Source organism: Manacus vitellinus, unplaced genomic scaffold (assembly GCF_001715985.3).
Source record: "Manacus vitellinus isolate BGI_N305 unplaced genomic scaffold, ASM171598v3 scaffold_99_pilon, whole genome shotgun sequence".
In the NCBI taxonomy this organism is placed as follows: domain Eukaryota; kingdom Metazoa; phylum Chordata; class Aves; order Passeriformes; family Pipridae; genus Manacus; species Manacus vitellinus.
This window is the reverse complement of record NW_021940916.1, coordinates 942,164-967,640: the sequence shown is the minus strand read 5'-3', so window position 1 is coordinate 967,640 and position 25,477 is coordinate 942,164. Positions and strand designations below refer to the sequence as shown.

At 47.3% G+C, this 25,477-nt stretch overlaps 2 protein-coding genes across 8 annotated transcripts in view; one reads left to right on the top strand and one right to left on the bottom strand.

Moving 5' to 3' along the window:
- Positions 1 to 110: 110 nt before the first annotated feature.
- Positions 111 to 6,370, top strand: HSD11B1L (hydroxysteroid 11-beta dehydrogenase 1 like). The gene is made up of 8 exons (XM_008928254.3): positions 111 to 487; positions 590 to 768; positions 1,545 to 1,675; positions 2,324 to 2,435; positions 3,523 to 3,614; positions 4,664 to 4,757; positions 5,734 to 5,899; positions 6,184 to 6,370. The coding sequence occupies exons 2-8, from the start codon at positions 684 to 686 to the stop codon at positions 6,368 to 6,370; spliced, it is 867 nt and encodes a 288-aa protein (XP_008926502.1). The 5' UTR covers positions 111 to 487; positions 590 to 683.
- Positions 6,371 to 6,980: 610 nt separating this feature from the next.
- CELF5 (CUGBP Elav-like family member 5) overlaps positions 6,981 to 25,477 on the bottom strand; it is a 39,512-nt gene continuing 21,015 nt past the window's right edge. For 5 of the 7 annotated variants that reach the window (XM_018086634.2, XM_029965364.1, XM_018086635.2 and 2 more), the window contains 10 exons: positions 19,813 to 19,941; positions 19,145 to 19,224; positions 18,006 to 18,152; positions 12,899 to 13,043; positions 12,101 to 12,247; positions 11,835 to 11,897; positions 11,666 to 11,749; positions 10,479 to 10,622; positions 10,201 to 10,366; positions 6,981 to 9,194 (listed from right to left, as the gene is read on the bottom strand). In XM_018086634.2, the coding sequence (XP_017942123.1) occupies positions 10,239 to 10,366; positions 10,479 to 10,622; positions 11,666 to 11,749; positions 11,835 to 11,897; positions 12,101 to 12,247; positions 12,899 to 13,043; positions 18,006 to 18,152; positions 19,145 to 19,224; positions 19,813 to 19,941 (1,067 nt within the window). In that variant the 3' untranslated portion in view covers positions 6,981 to 9,194; positions 10,201 to 10,238. Of the gene's footprint in view, positions 9,195 to 10,200; positions 10,367 to 10,478; positions 10,623 to 11,665; positions 11,750 to 11,834; positions 11,898 to 12,100; positions 12,248 to 12,822; positions 13,044 to 18,005; positions 18,153 to 19,144; positions 19,225 to 19,812; positions 19,942 to 25,477 lie in introns of those variants that run through there. The other 2 variants (XM_029965366.1, XM_029965367.1) reach the window with 2 other exon arrangements.

Genomic DNA, 25,477 nt, shown 5'->3' with positions numbered 1-25,477 from the left:
GGCCGGGAAGGGCCGGAGGGCTGTGCCGCTCCCCGCGCTCCCGCGAGGAGAGCGGATCGTGAGCGCCCTGAGGGCGGCTCGCGCCCGCTGTGGGGGGGTCCCCGCCGCCAGTTTGTCGTGGTGTATCTCATCATGGCGGCAGAGCGGGTTATCCCGCTGCGCTTCGTGTCCCGACAGGAGCTCGGCCCGTGCTACAGCCCCTTGTCCCCAGGCCTCCGGCCTGTGGACTCTGCCGCCGCCTCCCTCCCGCGCTGCGCGGGGGAAAGCGCCGGCCACTCCCAGGTCCGGCTGCTTGGGGTGGCTGCTGCCAACTATGGGCGCCATAATTCTTTAATGAATTAAACGTTCAGTAAGATTAGACGGGAGGGGGTTTGGGGTTTTTTTTCTCCTGTAGGCTTAGGGGGAAGTCGCGCCGTGTGGAGGCTGGCTCTGAGCTCAGAGGGCTTTGGCAATTGCCAGTGAAAGATCCTTTTCGTTCTTGACAAAGGTAACTGTGGCTCCCGATGAGGGAACGACTCGGGTGGCGTCTGAGTGAAACGACTCAGGTGGCGTTCTGGGTTCTGCACAGGACATTACATGCCTCTTGCAGGTTGGCTCCCGGTATCAGAGAAAGGAGAATACAGTATTTTGGGTGGAGTGCTCAGCTTCCAGACTTCACTTTGTTCTTCACAACTTGGAGGGATATGAAGGCAATTGGAAGAGTGCTTTGTGCTACAGGAATTGTAGCTGGGCTCATAGCTTTCTTCTGGAAAGACCCTTTTATCCCAGGTAGGCTCATCAGGGGGGATGATCTCAAGCTGAAATATAAGTCACAGAAGAGAAGAGGTTGAATTTCCAAACTCTGACTGATGGTCTCATTCCTGCCCATAGTCTTACCAGAGTTGGTTGCTCCAAAGCAATGCTTCATTCCCAGAAACAAAGAGAAGCTTGAAACAAAGAGGAAGACAAAATGGTTTAAGAGCAGGGATTCTGCTGTCTGTGTGGGGAAAAAATGGCACTTTGCCACTGCATTTATTGTTTTATGTTTTGCTTGCAAACTCCTTGGTGTCAAGATGGATCTCTGTAGATGTAAACTGCCCAGCACAAGAGGGCTGACCTGTCTCCAAACTCACAGCAAAGAATAAATGATATGCAGAAGGCTCATAGCCTGGTTTATGTTGCACAGCTTTTCAGAATGTGAAAACCAACTTTGTTCTTGAAAGATTTTGGTCTAGCAACCCAGACAAAAAGAATGTGAGACAGCTCGCTTGCATAATGATGTCATTATCCCTTGGCAGTGATAACAAGGTACAATGGCCACCAGAAACACACAGTAACGAAGCAACACAGGTCTTGGGCAGTTGGGCCTGGGGGGTTGGTCCATGGTACTGTTAAGTATTCTTCAGGTCAGTCCTGCCTCTTCTTGTTTTGGAGAAGCATCAAGACTTCAGCACTTACATATATCTTTCTGCTTTAGAGCTCTGCCAATAGTTACTAGAGCAGCTCCTCCTCTGCTGCTTCCTTCACTTACTTCTATATCTTTTATTCTCTTTCCCATAAATAAGAGAACTTGTCTGGTGCCCGTGTTCTCCTGACTGGAGCCAGTGCTGGGATTGGAGAGCAGATGGCATATCATTATGCCAGATTTGGTGCTGAAATTGTTTTGACTGCTAGGAGAGAAGCTGTGCTGCAGAAGGTAAGAACTTTGTCGTTGTATAAGGGAAGACATAAGAGATTTAGGCTTTTTCCAAAACAACAACAAATTAGTTGTCAGTGTGATAAATTTTCCTTCAGAATTGTTGTTAGGCATAAACCCAGAAGGGAGCTTGGCCTGTACCATAAAATTTATATACACTGCCTGAAGTTTTTACTGCCTGAATATTTACATGAGGAAATGGTATGAAGCTGTGTCAAGGAAAAATCAGATTGGACATTAGGAAAATGTACTTCATTGAGAGGGTGGGGTCAGCCAGTCACTGGAACAAGCTCCCCAGGGAAAAGTGGTCATGCCACTAAGCCTGTCAGAGTTGAAGGAACATCTGGACCACAGATGTTAATCATAAGGTTTTGGTTTGAGGTAGCCCTGTAAGGACAGGGAGTTGGATTCAGTGATCCTTGTGGATCTCTTCCAATTTGAGATATTCTATTATTCTATGAACTACAATTCCTGTGCAATATTGTGCAGCTTTTCAGAGTCCAAACTGTTCTATTTATAGCTGTTTTAAGCCTTATTGTAGGTTAAATACTTTTGGACCAGCTCAAACAGATTAGAACTTCATCTGTAGTTTTATATTCTTTTCCGCCTCCATAATTTTTAATCTTTGGATTTGTATTCTCTTTCAAGGTGATGGAGAAATGCCTGACACTTGGAGCAAAGAAAATATTTTATATCCCTGCAGATATGTCTTCCCCTTCAGAACCTGAAAAGGTGGTTCAGTTTGCTGTCCAAAAGCTGGGTGAGCATCTTGGGCATCTCTTTGGCTTTCAGATATGTAGACAGTTCTCATTCTAGTAGGAGCTTCTTGCTTAAGTTTCCTAAACTGTTCCTCACTGAGAGGACAGGAGGGTGTGCAGTTTGTAAATACCAGGTGAGATGTGGTCATCTTTGTAGTAGCCTTTCATGAGGAGGGCATGTCTTTGCTAGAGGAGAAAAGTATGCAGAAAGTACTTGCTTGCAGTGCTCCACTAAAACCACACCCCACAGCAACAGCTGCAGTACCTCACCTGTCACAGGGTACCACATGGACATGTCTGTGCCTTATGTGGGTGAGGACCAGCTGCACATATCCAACCCTGAATGTAGTGCCTTGGGTTGAGAGAGACAGAAACTGTGAGGTCTGAAAGCCATGACCTGCCTCTGTAACAAAGCAAGGGACAAGATATGTCCACTGTTGAGTCCTCATTGTGTCTCCTGAGTTTTTGGTTGGTGCACATTTTGACCACAGCCTACTTTCTGATTGTCTTTTGTGCACCATAGGAGTTGAGTGACTATGGTCTTTTGTCTCTCCACTTTGTCTCATTTGGGTCAGACTGTCATTAGGCAGTGTTTACTGTTATACTCACTGTCTTTTTGTCCATTATTTCAGTGTCTTAATTACTTCCTTATGCTCTTGGTTTTCCTGATGTGGGCGTCCTAAGAAACTGCGTAAGTGTGCTGTGATCTGGATGACCTGTCAGTCCAGCAGTGCTGTTTCTGCTGTTACATTTCCATACCAATCATAATTTTTCTGTTACAGATTTGTATACTTGTAACTTTGGAAATAGATGTACCACCAGAACTAGGTTCCAAGTCTGAATCACCCCGAAACATCACTTTGGATAGCCGTTGTCAAAGACCAACACCTTTCCTTTCAATTCTGCCCTTGAGGAGTAGTCAAAGCTGCTCCCAGATGAGCATATTTAATCTATCTTCACAGTAAAGCACTTTCTAGCGTTCTGAGGGAGTTCCTGGTTGGTTCAACCCTCCTGCTGGCATTTCTGAGTTCCTTGATTACTGGTTAGGGGATGGGCCCTTTGTTTGACTGCTTTTTCTCCTGTCCGCAGGGGGACTGGATTATCTGGTGTTGAACCACATTGGCATGACCCATTTCCAGATGTGGACAGGAGATGTGGAATACACCCGCTGGCTCATGCAGGTGAGGTTTGCCAGTGGGAAGAGCTCGCATGGAATTAGGTGAGTCAGGCTTCTCCTGGGACAGCTTTGGGAAGCTCCAAGGCAAATTCAAGTCTATGGCAATGGTTGAAAACAAACCTTTTATTTCATCCATGTTTCAAGTCAAACAGTTTGGAGGCTTTGTTAGTAGAGAGACGTTTTGCTCAAGTGCTGTACATTTTGTGAAGAGAACTTTTTGGCAAGAACCGCAAACTTCTCTCTTTCCTTCCATCCTTTTTATCTCTCATTAGCCCAGGACTGTTGGGATCAATAGGTAGTTACAGTTAAAGTGTCTGATTTAGGAAGGCAAATAAGTGAGCAGCAAACACTCCCTGCTAATCTATGGCAAGTGCATGTGACATTGCAGAACACAGCAAAGTTGTTTGAAATGCTGTCTGCAATTTGAATCTCTGTTCACAGAGGTAGGGTTTTCCTATAGAATTACCTTGGTTTCAGGTTTTGGGACCATGGAAATGAAGAGCCATTTTCTTGATTCAGTCTTCTTAGTTCGGGTGCGTCATACATACCAGTTCTAATTTCGTTTTGGAAGGAGCCTGTTTGCTGGAGAGTGGGAACTTAGGATCACAGGTAAGAGATTCTTACAAGTTAGAGAGCAGTCAAACTCTGAAGAGATGCTGAATTTTATGCTTCATTGTAGTCTGAGCTCAGTCAAGAGAAACTTAAAGGGGAGCAAATTGAAACATGGATATCCTTGTTGCTGGATAGGGATTGCAGAGTAAAGAATAGCATACAGAGAAATGAGGGACAGCTAATTGTATCTCGTCAAGAAATCTTTATGTTAAAAACAAGGAATAACCTTTTCTCTGAAACTTCTCCGTTGCTTTTTATGGAATCTCCAAGACTCGTGGATGCAATGTTTATCCCCATTTTTACAGAGATGATTTTTCTCTCTTGATGTTTGAAAAGGCAAATCCAAGCTATGCTCCTTTCCATTTCTGATCACTGTATTGACTTTCTGGCTCATGTTTTCAAACCCTCTTGCTTCTTCTATGTCTACTTTTATCATTGCAGGTGAATTTCTTCAGTTATGTGGCACTTACAACAGCAGCTCTTCCCACCCTGGAGAAGAATAGAGGCTCGCTGGTGATTGTTTCTTCCCTCACAGGTTAGTGACTTTACCTGGAGTAAGTGCTGGCCCTGTGGAACAACAGTTCCCAGCACATCATATCTCTGTCATTCAACCCCTCAACACATTTTCCAACTATGCATTTTATAGTATGTAATAATATTATAATAAATATGTAATAAGTATATGATAATAAGAGTGTGTGTGTATACAAACACACACACATATAGGGGGAGCTCCAGGGCAGGTGCTGCTGCTTGGCTAGAACCCCCTGGGGGGGGAGAGGGGGTCAGGATGGTGGCTAGCTGTCTTCCTGTTTTCTGGAAGACCTTCTCTGTATTGCACCATTTTTGCATTCCCTTGCAACTTTGCTCTTCGTTTGTCATGTGCCCAGATCTGCTTGTTTGACTCCTGTCCCTCACAGCCAAGCCCACCTCTGCTGCATTTCGGACACAGCATTAAGATCATCCTGCCACTCTCAGGCCTTCTGGCTTTGGCCAGCCTGAATAGCAGGCTGCTGAGCAGCTGCATCTGCTGTACAGGATGGAAAGGCAGGAGAGTCTTCAGTGCGTGCTCAAGGGAGCTGCATCGCCTTACACAAGTTCAGACTTTGGGTCATCCCTGCCTTTTTGATGCAATGTGCCAAGGAAATGTCATGGCCAAAGACTCCAGCATGCAACCCAGTCCCTGTGTTTGCATGTTATGGGGGAGGGGAAGGCTGCAGGTAGACCATCACAGTGGGCTTTTTAGTCCAGCATGTGACCTGGTTACTGTGTAAGTTAAAAGAAATTTCCTTCCCTTATCCACACATGTGGTGGCTTTTGTGCTGAGATTTGTTTGCACAAATTGGTAAAATCGTCTAAGTACTTGCATGAGAGTAGAAATAGAGGGAAACTCACCTGAACAGAATGTGAGTTGATGCAGTATGACAAAGTCTACATCTTTGCCCAGATTCCCTAACCGTGGATTCTCCTTACAGCCAGTTTCCTGGCAGTTTCGATTCTCTCCTTTCCAGGGAAAATACCCACTCCCTTCACCACTTCTTATTCTGCCACCAAGTTTGCACTGGATGGATTCTTCAGCTCATTGCGCCACGAACTCATCATGCAGAAGAGAAACGTCTCTGTCACACTGTGCATCCTGGGTCTGATTGATACTGATACAGCATTACAGAATACCAGGTGTGTATTTGGAGGAGGATGCAGGAATCTGGGAGGGAGTGTGTCTGCAGGAATATGTCTCTTCTTGAAAGCATGCAACAAAATGCACCACAACTGTGTTTGAGTTGGTGTGTGAATCTCTTTGGATGTGCAAGAAAACTAGTGGGAAGTGTGCACTCGTTTGGGTACATCACAGGGGTTGTGCATATCCGCCTCAGCATTGAACATGAGCATCCAGAGCCCTGTGGCAGTTAAAACCACACCAGGGATTGACTGGCTTTGATCCTCTGACCATTTCTTTCCAGGGGCAAAGTGCACATAAGTGCTTCGCCTGCTCCTGAAGCCGCACTCGCCATCATCCGGGGAGGTGCTACACGGGTGCAGGAGGTTTTCTACCCCTGGTGGCTGCAGCAGGTGTGCTGCCTCTGGGTTTTGTTCCCCACCAACCGGGGCCAGGTTTTAAGGAGTTACTATAACTACAGCAGTCCTTAAAAGTCCTCTCCCATCCTATATCCCTTTTAACTACATTCCCACCATCCCACTAAGCCTCCTATTGGTGTCAAGCAGGAGCAGGGCAGCAGTGGTGGCAAAGTAACTTTAGCTCTTTTCCTAAGACTGCTCTTGGTTTCCCTCTCATCCTGCTTTTAGCCATGGTTCTGATGTTGCTAGCTGTGAGTTAGAGATCTTCACTGTTCACTCTGTCTTAGCCCTCCTCCCATCTCCCCTCCTTCAGCCTCACCTGGTCTGCTTTTACTACATCCAGCCTTCTCTCAGCCCTAGCTTTAACCTCTGTCTGCACACTCCTGGGACATCCTGCTCCACTGCTTTTTCGATTCTGTGAACCTTCTTGTTTCATATAAGTAGAATTTTAATCTCTGTTTTAATTAAAGAGGTTTTTAATGTGTTGGTATTACATGTTGATGCTTCCTCTATGAAAGAATACTGGTCACTTGGATTCTGTGGGCATAGGCCTGTTGGCAGATGTTTGCTGACTGCATGGGACCTGTTAAATCAGCCCCAGGGCTCTGGTGATATCTTCAAGTGCAAGCATTGGGCAGTAAGTGAAAGCAGGTGCAACTAACAACATGAAGTAGAGCCCCAGTTACTTAGCAAGTAAACCTTTTATTAAATAAATTCAGGATTTTTTTTTTACCAGAGTGAGGAATTTGACATTGACAAAGCTTGTATCGCACCTGCAACATTGTACAGTCACATCAGTAACTGTGATGGAAGAAATCGTAAATGCTTGTTTTAAACCAGCTTGACCTAGGATTTCCAAAGTCCTTTTTTTCCCATTTTGCATTTGTTGGTCTTTTTTCTTTTTTTTTTTTTTGTTTTGTTCAAAATTAGACTAAGTTTAAACTTCATGAAATTACTTGTAGCAGAAATAAAGTACATTATACAAATCACATACATAATAGATGTTAAGTATAAAAATGGTATTTACAATAAGTAAACATGGACTATAGAAACACACAGACTCACACAGCTTCATTCATCTCTCATAAACTCTCAGCATCAGATACAGAAGGGTAGTTGAGGAGATGTGAAGGTACTTATAGAACTGTGCCACACACACCTGAACAAAGGGAAACTGGAGGAGAGTGAGAGTTGGCCAAGATTCTCTAAAATCCCCATAGCTCACTTCAGTAATAATTGCATCAACCTTTCCCCACCAACCCTTTATTCATGTTTCACTGCACACATACCCCCACACCCACCCACCCACCCAAATGTTTGTGGTACCTTATCAAACTCTGGAATATTGAAATTAATCAGTCATTAATCACTGTGGAGTTGGTTGGTTTGTTCTGTCTTGCTTTCCTTATTTTTGTAGAAACTTAAGAGATTGTTTCCAACTGTTAAAGGGATGTGCCTTGTCAGCGTGACACCCGCCCCACTCCCAGAGGATCTTTTCTAAATCAAGTTCTGAACTACATTCTGTGCATAAGAGTATTGTGCATATAGCTGTCCATATATATATATTATATATATATATATATATATATATATATGCTGCATAATGTATTATCAGTCTCTTGGAGGGAGTGCTGGGAAAAATGAAAAAACAGAATGACAACCCTCTTTCATCATATTATCCTTGCATCTGCTGGGGAAAGCTTTGCAAACGGGTGCGTGAGGTGAGTCTTCTTGCTGAATTCAGAGGGAGAAAACGTCCTGTTTCATCTGGGAATAAGTACAGCTCACTAAGCAGCTCTGCTATGTTGTTCAATCCCCTCAACACATTTTACAGCTTATGGAAAGCGTTAGCTTATCTGACACGGGGAGGCAGTGTGTAGCCCCCAGGAGGATTCTGTAGCTGTTTTGAAGATTGCATCTGCTTACACTGTTATCTTCTCTTGCCTTCATCAAGAAAATGCTGTTACCATGGAGAACTATGAAACACAGATCTGTGCCATGTGTGGGGAGGCAGTACAGTTCCTGTAGGTAAAGTGACTGGTTTCCTGTGCTCTCAGTCTAATCGAGGAGTTGTCAGGATGGGGTCTGGCACCAAATTCCAGGAGCTTTGTCTGCAGAAGCCCTGGGAAAGGTAAGACTGAGAGCTCTTGAGATCCTTAACCAGGCTGGTGCTACAGTGGATGAGTGACTCGAGCTGAGCATCTGACTGTGCCCTAATCCTGGAGGTATGTATTTCTCCTCCTTCTTGCTAATGTTGAGCAGAGAGATGATCCTCTCTTTCTCCCTACCATCTGCCACCCTCCCCCTCTCTCTCCCCAAGCATCCTCTCAAAATGTTCAGGCCTATCTGGAGTATGTGCTGAGAAGACACTGTTGCAAAGGTAAACCCCAAACGTCCAATACCTCTTGCAAGCAGTCAGTCTGAAAAATTTGGTCCTGCAAGCCACTTTAAAAAAAAATAGAGACTGTATATATATGTATATTTGTCTATGAAAAGGCCAGAAATGGAGCAAGAGGGAGGGAGGGATGGGACTAAACTTCCATACATCACTGCATTAACCTAGAGACACACCAGTGGGTTTTCTTGGTCCACGTACTCCAGCCATACCCCAAGAGGAAGAGGTTTATGTCCCCAGGGGCTGCTGTTTTGCTGGTCCCTTTGCTATGCACCACATTAGCAGCAAATATGAGTCGGTCGTGGCAAGAATCTTCCTCCTGGGCAGATATTGAGCCTTCTCTTTAATTGCGTGTCTTGGAGAGGAGGGGAAGAGGAAGATAGGGTGGGTAGGTGGGAAGCAGAGGAAGGAAAGGGGTGGTGTCAAAAGAGTCGATAAATTTACTGGCCTTTCTGTAAATCAACCTGAAGCAGAAATTCTTCCTCTGGACTTTCCTTTCACCTGAACAGAAAGGGAGGAGGGAGGGAATTGGGAGATTAGGAGGACATCTATGCAAGCCTCAGGCTTTGAGTTGCTGTTGCTTAAACATGAAGGACTATGACCCAAATCAGATCAGCCGTCCCTTGCTCCCTGTCTGTAGGCTGGCAGAAGCCAGCTCTTTGGCAGCAGCTGTTGTGTCAGGCAGCTCTTCTGTGGTCCTTAAGGGTCTCACCTTTTCTCTGCTTATCTGTGATCCCTGTGAATCATGGGATTATCCCTTCTTACCCCAGAAAGCATTCTCTGCAGACTAACTTCAGGCCCACGTAACAATTGAAAACTGGCTTTTAAAACCTTTTTAGGCAGACAAAAGCTTTGGGGGAGCAGTTGGACAGTAGACTGAAACCTTGCTTAGACCACAAACAGAACCCATCTGCCTGTCAGGGCCCTGAGTGCACTAAAAGGCCTTAATGAACTTGACCAGCCTCACCTACAATTTCTGTCCACCCTGCCCACAGGTTCAAGTCTCATTATAGCTCAGGCCTGTGTCATCAGCCTTTGTCTGATCTACATTGTGGAAATTCCAGTCTCCACCTGTCCACGGACATGTCCTGTCCATGGATCTAATTACCTGGACTTCAACCCTTGGATTGTCTTCCCATCTTGATGTTTGATCTGTTTACTATTGACATTATAGACCTGCCTGGCAATCACTGCACTATGTTTGACCCTATTTACCTTCACCAGATGTGATCCTGATCTTGACCTGCAGATTGACACTCTGGCTTGCCTTTGGGCTTGCCTCATTGCCACAAATTTGCCTGATGATCTAGACTGTTGAACCTGGCCATCATCTCTGGGCCTGCTCTGGTCACCTTGCTCGGGTGCTGGGGCTGGGCCCTGGCAGGTGAGGCCACTGCCCCACTAGCTGTACTATTGCCTTCAGCTCGTGGCTCCCCACTTCCAGACCTTGCTGTCCTGACACTGGCCAGCACTGTACAGAACTGTGCTATGATGGTGCCAGCTTTACCTTGTGCTGCAGAAGTGACTCCTGCTTGTTTACTGCTGTCAGTAGGGATGGTTAGCATCCTTGGGTCGTTTTAACTGAACCTTCAAGCGTTTCATGCCAATCTGGAAGCCATTCATAGCTTGGATAGCAGTCTGTGCACTGGATGGGTTGTCAAAGCTTACAAAACCTGAAGGACAGGACACAGGCATGGATGACAACAGCACTGTTGGTGCCATGCCCAATAATAACTGTCATCAGTATCTATCATGCTTCCCTCACCTGCTGGTGTCAGCACTTACCAAAACACTTGCTCTGGTTGGTGGCACGATCCATGAATACCTTAGAGGAAATGATATTGCCAAAGGGCAGAAACATCTGCATCAACTCGTTGTCTCCAAACTCCTGAGGGAGATGGTAGATGAAGAGATTGCAGCCTTCAGGACCTGCAGATATGGGGGCAGTGGGGAAGGACAAAACAGAAAACCCCAAAGGGAAGGGGAAGAAAAATGGGCTCAACTCATAGCACGGCACTGGAGGAGAACCCTAGCACTGCCTCCACTCCCCGAAGGATTCTGAGGGCTGTCTAAGAGCAACTGGGAGGTAATATACAAAGCTGAAGTTTCTGGAGAGCAGCTTCACTTTCAAAGCTTATCTAGTTCCCAGATAGGGTGCTGGACACAACAACTCTACGATGGTCTGGGTGCTGTTTTGATGGAAGGAACTCAGCTGAGGTAAGAGTTCCTTGTTCATAGCTCTCCCAGTCCTAGGAGAGCAGCAGACACTGCTACGTGAAAGCTGCTCCTCTGGCATTCCTTGCCCACAGTTAAGGCAGTGGTTGCCTTCAGTCCATAAGCTACAGCCTTAATCCTCGCTTGCCATACATCCCATTTATGGGCTGACCTTGTCCTGTCTACTCCTTCACTTGCTCCTTGTGAGCCTGATGAGCACAAGAAGCTGCTCCCTCCCTGACACCTGCTGTAAGAATCAGGAGCAGAGAGAGAATGCCTTTGCCTCCAAATTCTATTTAGGCCAATTTTAAAATAAGTTGAAAAATAAACTCGGAAGGCTATGAAGGCTGAAAGGAGAGGAAAGTACATTGGGAGAGGCTAGTTTGACTGGTACCACTGTGGTTCTGGCATCAGTAAAGATAGAGAGGGAGTGCTCTTTTCCCCTGACTGTGCAGGGAAGGTGCTGACTCTATCCCTTGGATGTGAAAGCTTGGTGTTCTGGTGCCTACTGTCCCCTTTGTACCTGGCAACATCTGGTCAGGGACAAGCTCAGGAATTATGCATAACAAGCATCCTGTGAACTTTTCTAGTCCACTCATGGCAGAGATGTGGTTGTTTCCATAGCCCAGTTCCAGTATCAAAGATTAGCACACAAAAATTAGTGCTGTCTCCTCTCCATTGGTTCTGTGGTGCAGAAGATGAGCTACACAAATCCCACCCATGTCTTGGGACACACATAGTCCCACTCTGAACCTCACCTTCTCGTTGCTGCTGCTGCAGGATGGGAGGCTGCTGAGGGATGCTCTGTGCAATGGGGGTAATGGTGGTGGTCGGATACACAGCTGTAGTCCAGAGATAGAACAAACCATTTACCTGAGGATCTGGTCAGCCACACAAGGGCCTGAGGGAGACAAGGGAAGCTGGTACCTGCATACTGCTGAACTCCTGTGAAGGTTGGGTGCAAAGTCTCTGCTACTGAAGGGCTCTGGGCTGCAGAGAAAAACGTAATCAGAATCAGTCGTGCATTTCGTGTGTGTGTGTGTGTAGTGTTGTTTCCCACCCCCTGCCCCCAAGTTAGTCTCAGTGCCTGGCAAGGAGCTAGACAAGTATTCTCTGTGGGAAATCCAGAAAAGAGGAATTAATTGCAGTTCCTCAGGTCTCTGGATGGTGGGGAGTTCTCCTGCTCTCAATACCTGAATATGGCACAAGGCCATTGGTGTAAACTGTTTCCAAGGCTGGATGCCCATTTGGGAATGGTACCACTCCAGTAAATCCATTTGAAATCGGTGCTACAAGTCCCGGCATGGCTGCTGTTCCCAGGAGAGGTGGTGAATGTAGCCCTGTAGAACAAGAAGAGAGAGCATCCCGTGAAAGTCAAGGTCTCACAAAGCCCATGTTCCAACCTTCCATCTGCCTGGCAAGGCTGCTGTGTATGAAGCTATTATCTCTTCTAGTTGGCATGTGGAGATGACAGACTAGTGCTGGAGCCTTCACAAAATTAAGAGGCAGCACTAGTGAGAAGAGTGTGCAGCACTGTTAGTCCTAACTGCTCTCAGAGCTTTGGGATGGAACATTTTTAATCTGGGTTTGTGCAGCACCTAGCATGATGCATGCCTGTTCTTGACGGGCGTTCAAACCCAAATATGCATTATTACTGTGGGATGATGATAATGAATAATAGCACTGCTGACCTCAGAGTCAAGTGCAATTCTGGGAACCCTGTCCTTCTTAACTATATCAAAGGGAAAAACTGCAGCGAAAATGAACAACAGTAGGGCAAGAGAATGTATATTGAGCATGTGAGGGTGACAGGGAGGTTGCAGAAGTTTATGCAGACTAGAGACTGCTGTGCTCAGAGGCTCCATTGTTAGAAAAGAGCAAACTAATCCACATGCTGCTGTAGGAACTGTTTTACCTGGGTGGGCACTTTGCCAAGTGCTGGGGCAGGAGGCTCACTGGCAGTGAAGGACCTGCTGCATCCAGGCCCTCACCTGATGCTGGTGCAATGGGAGCAGCTGGCAGCCCGTTGAGACTGACGGCACCGATCTGCTGGATGTGGCATGGGGAGAAGGCGACGCCTGGGTTCAGGTAGCTGCCATGGGAAGCGGAGAGAACCGTCGTCTGCTGCTGCATCAGCTGCAAGGCAGGACCGTGCAGTCAGGGCCCAATGCTGCCCAGGGCCTCCTGTTGCCAGGGCCCATGGCGGCTGTGCCGGAGCTGGGGGAGGCTGCACAGGCCAGCCCAGCCACTGCCTTCACCTGCCACAGCCAGGACCAGGGCCAAGCTGGAGCTGCAGCCTTGCGACCTCCCCCACCCCCAGCTGCCATTGCGCGTCACCAGGCTCCTGCCACCTGCCCTGGAGCTTCCCACGACACAACCAGGCCTGCCAGGGTGGGCAGCAGCAGCACCATCCTCTGAAGGCCTGTGCTGTGCCCGGCTGACAGTCCCCATGCCCAGGGGCCCACAGATCCTGGCGGCCATGTACCCATGCAGTGGCTGCCCGTCGAGGCGGGACAGTGGCCTGGGCCCGGCCACATGTGAAAGCCCCCGAGAGCCAGGCACAGCTTTCCATCCTTCAGCCAGGGGACACGGCTCAGTGGGCATCCCAGTCCACACAGCCAGTGCCATGGCTGGGCAGCCCTCCCCATGTCTCACCCTCCAAATGCCAGCAGCTTGAGGGGTTTTGGCTCACTCAGCTGTGCACTGGGGCATCGGGATGGGCCCCTTTGGCTCAGAGAGCTCCTGCAATGAGGAAGAGAGCAGGGAAGGGGTGTGCTCCTGGCACCCAGCAACACTGTCTCCTCACAGGCCCTTCTCTCTGATCACTTCTCCTGGGACAGTGCCAGGTATTAAATAACACATCTTTGCCTTGAGGAACAGGGTCCAAATTCCTCTGCTTTTGCCCCACCTCAACAAGCAGATCATGCTGCTGGGAGAGCTCACTCTGGCACAGGCACCCTGCTGTGCAACTGGGTGTCTGTCCAGGCCCAGCTCTTATGTCATGCTTTGCAGCAGAGGTCTGCTCCATGATCCACTGAGCTCAGCCCTTCCTCTGGCAGTGGCCTGCACCCTGGGATCAGAGGATGTCAGCTCCTCATGGTCCCACCATAACACACCTGCCCAGGCAGAGATGCACAGTACAAGAGGAAGGGTGGGGGTGGGACACGAGGTTGGGAGGAGGGTTAGGAGTAAGAAGAAAAAAAATCCTTCTGGTCCTATTTGACCATCAGCGGGTGCAGTGGCAACAAAGACTTAGTTCTGGATGCAAACATTATCCAGCCCCTTTATAAGCCTTGTCTTCGCCATCAAGGAAGAACAGCAGGGGAGGCACAAGTATGGCTCTTTGGAAACTGTGGTTTTCTCAGGAGGTGCTGAGGGGTGACACAAGGCAAAACCCAAGAAAACAACACAAATCTTCCTTACATTGCCACATCCCACTGTCTGCTTTACAACATACACAGCTTTCAAGTAACCTACCTCATCCACAAATGGGTGAGTCAGTAAGCCAGTCTGGCCCAGGTCTCAGCTGAAGAATCTGGTAACTCTGAAAAGTTCATGGCTAGCTAAACCTTCTCTTGATTTCCTTCACACAGAAGCTGATAATTATTCTTGCATAAAAAGAGGAATTTCATGGCATTGCTGTTTCTGTAACCTGGTATAAGCAAAGCCACTGAGGTGAAACTTGCTCTGCAATGCACTGCTAGGACAGGGTTGAGGCCTTTTTAGGGAGAGGTGGACACCACAAAATGGGGTCTCCATGGGCAGATGGACTGACAGCACAGGGGTTCACTGCTGCACAACTCCAGAAAGCAAGTGCCCTGCTATCAGCTCTCTGCCACCACATCATCTTTGGCACAACTCTTCTGAAGCTGGACTCACATTACTGGGAGGCACTCACCCTAAGCCAGGACTGGGGTGAAATGTGGCCTTCCTGGGAGCACAGGACTCTGCTGAGGAAAGTGTCCCTGTGCAAGCAGCCTGCACATATTCCTAGTCCTGTCTTCACACTGTCCCCATTCAAGGGTGCAGAAACCAACACGTTCCATACTCACTGTGTGAATATTGATTTTCTTTTTTGTCATTAATGCCTGTTCTGTGCCAGGCTCTGGCTGGACCAAGACTTGCATCCAACTGCATATGCACCAAACTGGCATTCTGAAATTGTTCTCATTACTTACATAAAATTATCATAATGAACCATAAGAGCAGAAAGAAAAGGGGTGGAGGTGTGAACAAATTATATTTTGTGTTTGGAACTAACTAACATAACTGACTTATGATATACAAGAAATATTCAAGCATTATAAACACTTAGTAAATTGCACTGGCTGCTTTTTTAAAACTTCAGGTCTCTTTTGTATTGATAATTATTATTTTTTTTCAGCTCTCCAACATTTCCCCGACACCATCTGAACTAACTTGTTGAATGAAATGAAATTAAGGAAATACTAACTTTTCACTTGCAGAGCCACCTGGGATCAAAACCTGGTTTAAGCATTGCAATAAATTCCTTCCAGATGTTCAGCCAGTTGTACTTCCCAGATGAGACTTCTTACAAACTGTTTCAGCTAACATGTACTGTTTGACTGTTTTAACTATCTTATTTTGCATATATGAATAGATCTGAATAATTTTAGACCTAACACAGTGTATGATTATTTCATGTTTAATTTGAGATAGTTAAAAAAAAAAAAGGAAATTAATGTAAATTTAAAACATCCAGTTGAAACCAAAACTAAAACAACCCAGGCTCCAAACTTCTTCTTCCTAAACTGGGACTCCTGAGGACTGCTTTGGCGTGGCAATGCAGCAAACCCCAGGGGGACAAAGAGAAAAAGTTGCTGGCTTATTAAATTATGAATATAAGAACCTATGATGCCTATGATGCACCCTTGCAGCTCTCAGTCTGATTCAACCACATCCATAATGGTTAGCTGCATCTCCTGGCCCTGTGGGTAACCTTCGGTGCAGCATCTACTACTCCAAGACCAGAATCATGCAAGCATGAAGTATGTTGGGGTTCCCTTGAGCCCTGGTTTGCCAGTGGCCACCTCCCAAAGCTGCCCATAGCAGGATATTTCAATGTACTGCAAGAAGATTCAGTAAGGAAATGCCTCTCTTCTGTCCCCACTTTCAGAGAGATGTTAGATGGCATTTCAAAGGACTGATATCCTCTCCCTCTGATGGGGACACCGTATGCATATGAGAACTGGCCAGGATCTCTCCTCCAGAAGAAGAGAGACCAAAGACCAGGACTGACACGAGAAGAAACAGTCAGATGTGAGGTCAGTGGCTCAGGAAGAAAAAGGAGAGAGAACTGAAACCAGTGGAAAGGAAAAGGGAAAGGAGGAAAAAATCACAAAGAAGCAGGAGGCTGAGTCTTGAGTCAAGGAGAAACCAAAATAAAGTCTGAGAGTAGGAAGGTCAGTGAAGAATCAGACAGACCAACATAGTAACAGATACAACTGAGGAGAAAGAAGGTAACGATAAGCAAGGAGCACAGCTTAGACCTGACTGGTTTCTTGTCATCAGCAGGAGTTCCTGAAGATTGGAGGGCACTTAAAAGACCAAGTCTAGAAGGTCTCACTGCTCTTCATCCTTACACATCCTGGACCATAAGCTAATAAAACACTTTCTGCCATCATAACCTCACTATGTGGTCCATTCTTGCGTCCTTCACCACCACACCATGCCCAAGTTAGTGCTATCTCCATGACAGCAGAAGATACATCAGAATGATTATCTGGTGACTCACAGCTGAGCTAAACTACAGCCTTTGACCTCAGATATAACTGGCTTGTGGGCTGGACAGAAAAGATGGGTCCTGGCAAAAGTACCTGTTCAGAAGGGGTTCTTCCCTCTAAATCATGCTTCTGCTGAAAGACTTGGAATGGTATAGCTGTTCTCAGCTTCATTACACAAGAAAAATCAAATAATCTGTGTTGGATAAATTCTACGTTTGGTTCCCAAAATTCCCCAACATTATGGAGCCTCATATGTATTGCCTCTTGTCCATGGTCTTGCCACACACTTAGAAGGCATTTGGCAGTTTCTGGGGAATCTTTGGAAGGAAAAGGCCAACAACTGAGAAACAGTTCCTTCTCTGTCATGTAAATGAAAGGAAGGCACATCAAGTAGCTGCTGAAGCCAGAGGAGAAAGAGGTGTCCACATATATGAGAAGAACAGGTTTATTTGTACTCTCTCCCTGCTGCAAAATTACTTTCAGTAACAGTATGTACTTCAGAGTTCTTTATCAACACAAGAATCTCTCATGCCTTGAGCAATTTCTGAGCCTCCTTCCATGGGCTTTATACTTGGCAGTAGAGACCTGAAAATGACAGTCACCAAGATCACTCAAATGATGCTCTAATGCAGCTGATATGGGACTTGTTGAGTTTGGGACCTACCACAAACATCAGTGGTAATTGCCACAGTGGCTCCAAGGCAATGAGGTTCTCTCACTAAGATCCAAAGCACAGCCAGACTGTTGAAACACCTCTAGTCCTCTGTTACCCACTGCTCTCTCTCCAGCATCTTGCAAACCCCACAGTCACACTAGCCAAGTGAGAAAACGCTGGCAGCCAAGGACAGCATTGGGAGGATTAGGGCCCTCTTAAGAATTTCAGCAGAGAAATAAACTTGTGAAGCTGGGTCCAGGGCTCTCATGGTGCTCCAAAACAAGAGAGAGACACGCATTTGTGCCACTGACCCAGAGGAAGAGTTCACAAGTTGGTATATGTCTGGCAGACATTGCCCAGGAATCATGTCTCTGATCTGTTCTCAAAACAAGACAGAAAGATACTGGGTCATGCTTGACCTATTCCCATACACCTCCACCAGCCTACACCACCATCAGAGAAATCCAGGCTCATTTTGAGGAGGTCCCAGCTCTCCCCTGCCACCCATTCCAGGAGAGAAACGCACAAAGACTGCAAGACAAGGCTGCTGACTGGAGAAACTGAAGCCAGGAGCAAGTACCAAGGTGCTGGGAAACTTCCATGCAATTGTTAAGAGACCAGTTTGTGGTCTCCCAGGTACATTGCTGCCCCACAGTCAGGAGGGCAGCCTTTCCCCACACACACACGCAGGATACTCACAGCCTGCGCATAGGCGCTGTATGGGCTGAACGGCAAGGTGAGAGATGGAGTGAATATCCCCAGCTGCCCCACCATTTGCTGCATACGACGGAGGGTCCTTTCCTTATCTGTGTCAGCAAACTTCACCACTAGACTGGAGGAGGCACCCTAGGCACAGAGAGAGGAGACAGACAGGAGGCAGGAGAGAAGAGGTGTGGGACAGCCAGAGAGTCAGCAGTCAGGCAAGGTAGGATGGGGCAGAACAGGCAGCAGAGTGGGAAGAGGAGCAGAAGAGCAAATATTGGCATGAAAGTGCTCGGGAGCTGCCTGGAACCTGGGCTGTGCCCGTCCCTATCCGTCTGTTCATCCAACCCTTCCCTCTCATGCCCTTCCCCTCACACCCTGAGCCCTGCACAGCTGCATAAGTGGGTGCACACATCCCTGGTTACATTCACCAGGTGATGGTGTGGCCAGGAACACTCACGTCACTGACAGCCACAAGCACCATCTTTCTACCATCATGAGCTTGGCTTGATAGGCAAAGCAGTTCCTGGCAGCTGGAAATACCCCTGCTGCAGGCAATGCACTGTCCTTCCCATGAGGTGCCCCAGTTCAGGTTAGAGATTGCTTGAGATGAGATCACAACCGCAGCTCCACTCGCACAAGAAGGCACAGCTATGGCTACACAATCCCACATAACACACAAAGCATTCCCACCAGCACCCAGCCCACCCCAGTGGCCTCCTCTACTGCCTAGATAAGAGAAGTCGAGGAGTGTGCTCAGACACTGAAGTCCTGACCACCCATGTGGCTGAATTGTTAGCTTCCACCCTGCTCAGTTTTTAACTACTCCAGGGAGCTGTTTCCAAGACAAATTCATGGCCTTGTTTTGGCTCTCTTTTATTTACCCTTTACAGATGTAAGCGCTGTCACTACCAGTCTGGATGAACATAGCTACAAACATCAGACCAGGAGGCAGGATGGTTACTAAGACTAGAGCACGGATGTGCACACACACATCCCTACACACACCTCCCAACCACACCAACTGGAAACTGCAGTTGAACCTGTCATGGTTTTGGAGAGTGTGGGGAGGTCCCTGCAACAGGGTAATGGGACGAGGATTAGGAAGAGGGTAGGTACCCTGGCCTTATACTCACGGGCATTGTCTGGCTGCCATGGAGTGCGTGGATTGCTGCCTGAGCCTCTGTGTGAGATGAGAACTTTACAAAAGCACAGCCTGGAAAGGGACAGAAAGAGCACAGGAGATTGCAGTGACAGGACTGCTGTGAAAGTGCCATCACGCAAGAGACAGTGTCTGTATCTCAGGCAAGGCAAAGGAAAGCCACCCCAAGGAAGCAGGGAACAAAAAGGATGACTCATCCCAAGTCCTCTATCCTGGAAAAAAGAGGAAGGGTCTCAAATTATTACTTCAGTGATATACTCTATAGATGATGTCACCATCTCCACCCTTGTCCCTGATTACCTCTTCCCCAAAGTCTCTGTGGACTCCTAATTGTGGGTACAAACATTTCAACTTGCAGACCCAGACTGACAGAACAGGCTCACTAGTGATCCTGGTAACTCAGCTATTCATCGTGTTCTGCTTCCCCTCCTTTTCCCTCAGTCTCTGCCCACCTTCCCCAGTCTTTCCTGGCAGCAGATGATTCTTCGTGCCCTGCTCCCTATGCCGGGCTGTGATATGGGTTCCCATAAAGATACAGTGGAGGAATAAGTACCCCAGTGGAAAGGAGGCACAAGCAGTGAGGCTGGTGAGCGCTACCTGCAGAGCAGGGAGAAAGGGCATGACACACAGAGGGGTTCACACCTTTGCTGTTACCATCAGGTCCACGGAGCACCGTACATTCATCAATGACCCCAAATGGTTCAAAGAGCCGGAGCACGTCATCCTCAGACTGCTGCTTATTTAACATGCCCACAAAGAGCTTCCTGTCCCCTAGGGGCAAACACAGAAACATCAACCTTCTATGAGGCTTACAGTCAGTCCAGAGCAGGAGGACAGGGACACTTAAGCACAAAACAGCCTTGCGTTAAAAACATGCCTGGCATGGAAATGATTTGCTGTTGGCTGAAATGCTTCCAGGGGTGAGTGTGCAGGGTCCACCCAAGCTCCTCACACCTGCAAAGGTTTCTGTGGCTTCCCCTATCCTACCTTCCCCAACAGAAAACAAAAGATTAATAATTTCCTTTTATTCATTAGCCTTTTCCTTTGAATAATCCAACACAAATGTTAATAAGAAAAACTATCTGGGCAATTATACTGTTGTTGACCAGCATGTGAAATCCAAGAGGTACCTTTGAAAATAGAGTAGACCAACCCAGGCAGGGAATAAATTCCAGGACCTTTGACTTCTGTTTCCTTTTCCTTCTTTCCAGGATCACCATTTCCTCAGCTGCCATGTAACCAAGCATCTTAGTTTCCATTTGTCCTTCCCCACCCCAATCTAACCAGCTGTCTCCTAAGGCCTGGAATAAACCCTGGCATCCTGGTCCCAACCTGTGTCACCGCAGGATCACCCAAATACCAGACAGTTTGGTGAAGGCCAACTAACATCTCCATGGTCCCTGCTCCCCTCTCCAATGGCATTTTGTACCCGTGTCACACCGGCAGGGAGCTGGAAGGCTGGCCAACTCATCCACGACTTTGAGCTCAGAGTCCTTCTGGGTTCCTCCTCAGAAGACAGAAGTGAGGATTATGGTTTTCTTGGGATGGATAAGTGTGGAGGCAAGAAAGGTACAGAGCTCCCCCATCGGTACTCTCAGGGGCTCATCACACTGCCTGGTGCCATCCAGTCAAGCACAAACACAGCATTGCATGGGGCAACATCCTCCACAGATTTGAACAGTTATTAAAATAGCACAACATTAAAATAACAGCCTAAATACCAGCCCAATCTCCATTTTTGCAAGAAAATAGTTGTGTCAACTACTGAGTTAACTCTCCCCCACATGCATGGGAGACATGACCCATAGGAGCGAATGTGTTGGGATATGGCTTCGGAGGAGCTGTACGAGAGGATTCCTTATTATTAGTGACAGGATCAGAGGGGCTGGTTGCAAACAAACCAATGCAACGTGATGCACATCAGGGGAAATAGCAAGGAAGCTGCTACCTGTTTGAGAGTGCAGTGACCTGAAAAACAACAGGTCTTGGAGCTACAGCAGCAGAACAGGCTACAGGGGTGGTGGTGTGTATGTATGGCAGGAATGGATGGCACATTACACATTCACACTGCCACCAAAGCTTGCCCTAGCCCCTTCCTTGCTCCCCTTTGGTCAGAGGACAGTTCCTACCCAGGTAAGTAAACAAGCTACTAAGTACAGATGCACTGGGAAGCACACGCAGGCAGGACCTACATGTGCCATTGGTCCCTGGCAGAAAAGCAGATGGACACATGCAGCATTAATGGACAAGCACGGAGGCTTATGCATGCCCAGGAACACACTTATACACAGACCCAGCTCCAGCAGGTGCCTTCTGAAACAAAATTCCTCAGTAAGCAAGAGGGATGTGCAGACAGACACACTCATCCCCCACGCAGACACCACAGGGAGTCACTTCATCCTGTGGCACCGCCCCACAGAGCCCCAACACAGGCTCACACAGGCACAGCTCTCCTCTAGCACCAGGTGGACCATGTGAACACAGGTGCCACTTGTGTCCACCAGAGATGAAGTGTTAGAAGTGCTGTATCCAAGGCTCTTAACCCAGTCCCAAACAGATACTCCTGATTTATATAACTAGAAGTGGCTGAAATATATGGCCTTGTGTATTTTCTAAAGGCCAAATTTCCCAGCTTTCTCACTTTCAGGATTCCCTGGGTAACAAAACCTGTGGGAATTTCATCCCCTTTCATTTTCCTTGCAATTCTTTCTACATTTCTCCCTGCACCTGCATGGCAATGGTTGCATTTGGAGACATTATTTCAGCTGGTCGGGTCCATCCCAATTGGCAATGCCCAATAATGTCCAGCTAAGGCACAGGAGGTAATAAAGTGGGTGCTAGCTCAGAAGTGCGGATGGTTAAACCAGCCAAAAAATAGCACACAGAGGAGGTGAAAAATCTGACTGGAAGCAGAGGGGGAAAAAAAAAGGGACTGGAGAGGAACATATTTACTGTGAAGAAGAGCATGGAAACTAAAGGAGCAGTAGCTCTGTGCTCTGACTGACATCACCTGGGGCCATATGTGAACCCAGTTTGGCTATGGCAGAGGACACAGGAGCTCTGTAGTGTTCCCCCTTCCTCTGTCCTGAATCTATGTGGCAGCTGCAGCTAGGCCTTATTTCAGATATGTGCACCATGCTGCTGCCTTTGGATTGCAAACACAATGGAAGCTCCTTAAAAGAAACACATCAACAAAGGGGAGAAATTCACTAGGAAATACTTGTACTGACTTCAGGTGCTGTAAAATAACTCTATTCTTTGAACCCATAAGCAAATAACTGGGCTAAGATTTAATAGCCAGAAATGCACTTGATGGTCTTGCCTTTCCCTTCAGGGACCTCAGACTGTTTGGCTGTCTTGGTCAGAGTGGCAAGGGGGAAACTCTAGGTGGGGGAACACACAGCTACATGGACATAATGCTACTTTTGCAACATTGGCCTTTTGCTTCTGGGTCTGATTTTGTGTGAGACTCTTGTGAAAGAACAGTGGGTAGCCAGGGGAGAGTCGGGTAAGTGGTTCCAGTTTTGGCTGAAGGCTAATTCAGTGTAAAGACCTGATGGTTACCGTAGCCACCCAAAGCTTAAGTCTTCACCAAACAACAGTCTAATGGATGCAAAAGGCCACTCCTTTGCAATGAAGGTACTGACCAAAAAGGGACCTTGTCAACTTGCAATCAAATCCACATCACAAGTTACTCATTATTTTCTCCTCCAGAGAGCCCTGAAATTTCCTGGATAATTCTTGTGGTTTCTTCCTCATACCATTTCTTCTGAATCAAAAGCCTTTTTCTATACCCTGCACTTTGGGAAAAGTCCATTGAAACAGTGAACGCTAGTCTCCATTCTTGCAGTTTTACTGCGGGTCTTCTGTTGTTTGACACAGCTCACTAACAGAACCTTTTAGAAGTCCTGTGTTTATGTGGGAATTTCAGCTTTCCTTTCTGAATTAGGAAGAAAAAAAATGCTAGTCTTCCTGGTGATGCAGAACAGCTTAAAACCGCGATACCTTAGGGACTCAAGCTATAAAGGCAAATCTAAATACACACACCTATGGGTTCAGAATCTTTTCCGAATGCTCACAACAGCAATATTAGAAGGGACTGAAGTCACTGACAACATAAGAGAAAGATTTCTTCAGAGTGAATCATGTTTCTTACAGCCCAATTCTGAAGACTGCACGTAGGAAAAAGGTCCAGTCTGTTCCCTTCAGATGCGTCTTTGCAGCAGCTGGGGAACCTGTGCAAGGGCTCTTCTATTGCTGACCTCTACCTCTTCACATCTTGGAGCCCAAGCCATGATCCGGTGCCCTCTAGCTTCTGTGAGCTTCCAAATAGAACTGCTCCCCCACCAATAACCAGGCTGCCTCATCCCTTCCCAGCCCTTTCACCTGAGCTCTGCTATCATCACGCCCAAAGCGGTTGATCTCAAACCAGCTGGCATTCTCAAGGCACTGTTGCAGGTCATCGGCTCCTTCAGCTCCCCAGCAGGGATTTCTGCAGCACTGGAAGATCTCGTCTCACCTACTCAGAACAGCATGCACTCCTCCTGCTGTTTTTCCTTCACTTTCCCTACAGCTCTTGGTTTTCACCCTCTGATTGGCAATTTCCCATGCTGTCCAGCAACCAGAAAAATTGATTCTGATCTCTGACTGTTGAGTTCCCGTGGAAACATGCTCTGGGCACAGTCAGCCACCCAGAGAGCAGGAGGTGGGCCATCATAGAGCACAGTGCTGATGAAGGTAACTACGGGAACAAGCAAGGAGTTGAGGCCATAAAGTCTGAGAGAGAGAGAAAGAGGAGAGAGCACACAAGCACTGGACACCACTCCTCTAAGCCCAGTGGATTCAGGTCATCTGGCCAACAGCAAGGATCAGGGAGAGAGGGGAAGCCCACTAAAGCCATTGGGAATGCAGCAAATCTCCTTGGATATGCAGAGAGCTTCCTTGTCTCTAGGCAGTACTAATGGGCTTGGGCTGGCTGTCATATCACATCACTGCAGCAGAGTGCTCCAGGTCTCACAAGAAGCAGACAAGCTCCTCTGCCCCCTCACTCCATCTCCTCCTGGCACTCCCATGCTCACACCACAGGCATAAGGGAAAGAAGGAAAAAGCTGACAATGCCTGCCCCAGAATCACAAGTCCCACTCTGAACTAATACAGGCAGGAACTTTTTACTAGTGAATTACTTCTGCAGGGTACAGTAACACTGAGCATTCAGATACTCCTACACAGCCTCTGCAAGGCTTGGCCAAAACTATCCCTTTGGCATAAGACTTAGCATCTCTTAGAGCAGAAGACAAATTCTGGTGCTCTAACTTCATGTACTTAATTCAGGGTGCTTCATTTGAGAAACATCGGTCCCTGGAGAGTATAAAAGATGTTCCCTTAAAGGATAATGCAGAGCAGAGCTTCACTGATCCATGCACCTATTCCCTTGACAAATTCCTAGTCCAAGCAGTTCTGTCCTGCCCCAGATCTTTCTTTTACCTCCTGCCAGTGTGGGGCTGTTGCTACAGGGAATGGCTCTTCCCATATCTGCCAAGTTGCTTATCCACTTCTCTGACAAGTGGAGCATCATGACAGAAACATTTCAAAAGAGCAACCTGATTCAGACAAACATAGGGTGCTGTCTTGATGCTGCTTCTGCCTCAGGAAAAAAAACAGTTTGTCATGGATCCTGTGGGAGCTGTTTGTTTTTCAGCTCTGCAATGAATAAGTGAGGTACCCAGTCTGCAGAGAGAGAGGTGTTCAGACTCCAAAGGCTGCTGCTCTCAACGGCCTTGTCCACCAGAAGCAGAGTTGATGTTCTGACATTTGCAATCATTAGAAAATGCGGCACTTTCCATAAGCTTAGAGATTTCAGAGTCCAGTGCCTTGACCAAAAGCTTGCTTCCAAATCAACATCCTGGTTTTTAACCTGTTGGCCTGTTTCAGCTCTATTTGACAGAGAAACTGAGGCATCAGAGATGTTATGTCCCAACACTTAATACTAGGTGGCTGTGTACAGAAGAGACGCCAGTAGCAGCCCATCAGCAAAAGACACACTGCAGAAATGACCTCAGCCTAGCAGTAGACACCAGAGGTGCCAGACTTGCACTCACCAAAGACACAAACTTAAGAAAACAAAGCTGCAGCGGTTGGTCATTTCACAGCATGGATTGTCTGTTTGGTCTGGTTTTACTGCTGTTGTGTCAGGACATAATGCAGGGTGGAAAAGGCGAATGGGTGCATCTGCCTGGGAAGGTGTGTGTCAAGGGGGCACACAAGGCCCTGCAGCAGGTCCTGCTGTCTGTCTCTCTGGGCTGGGAGA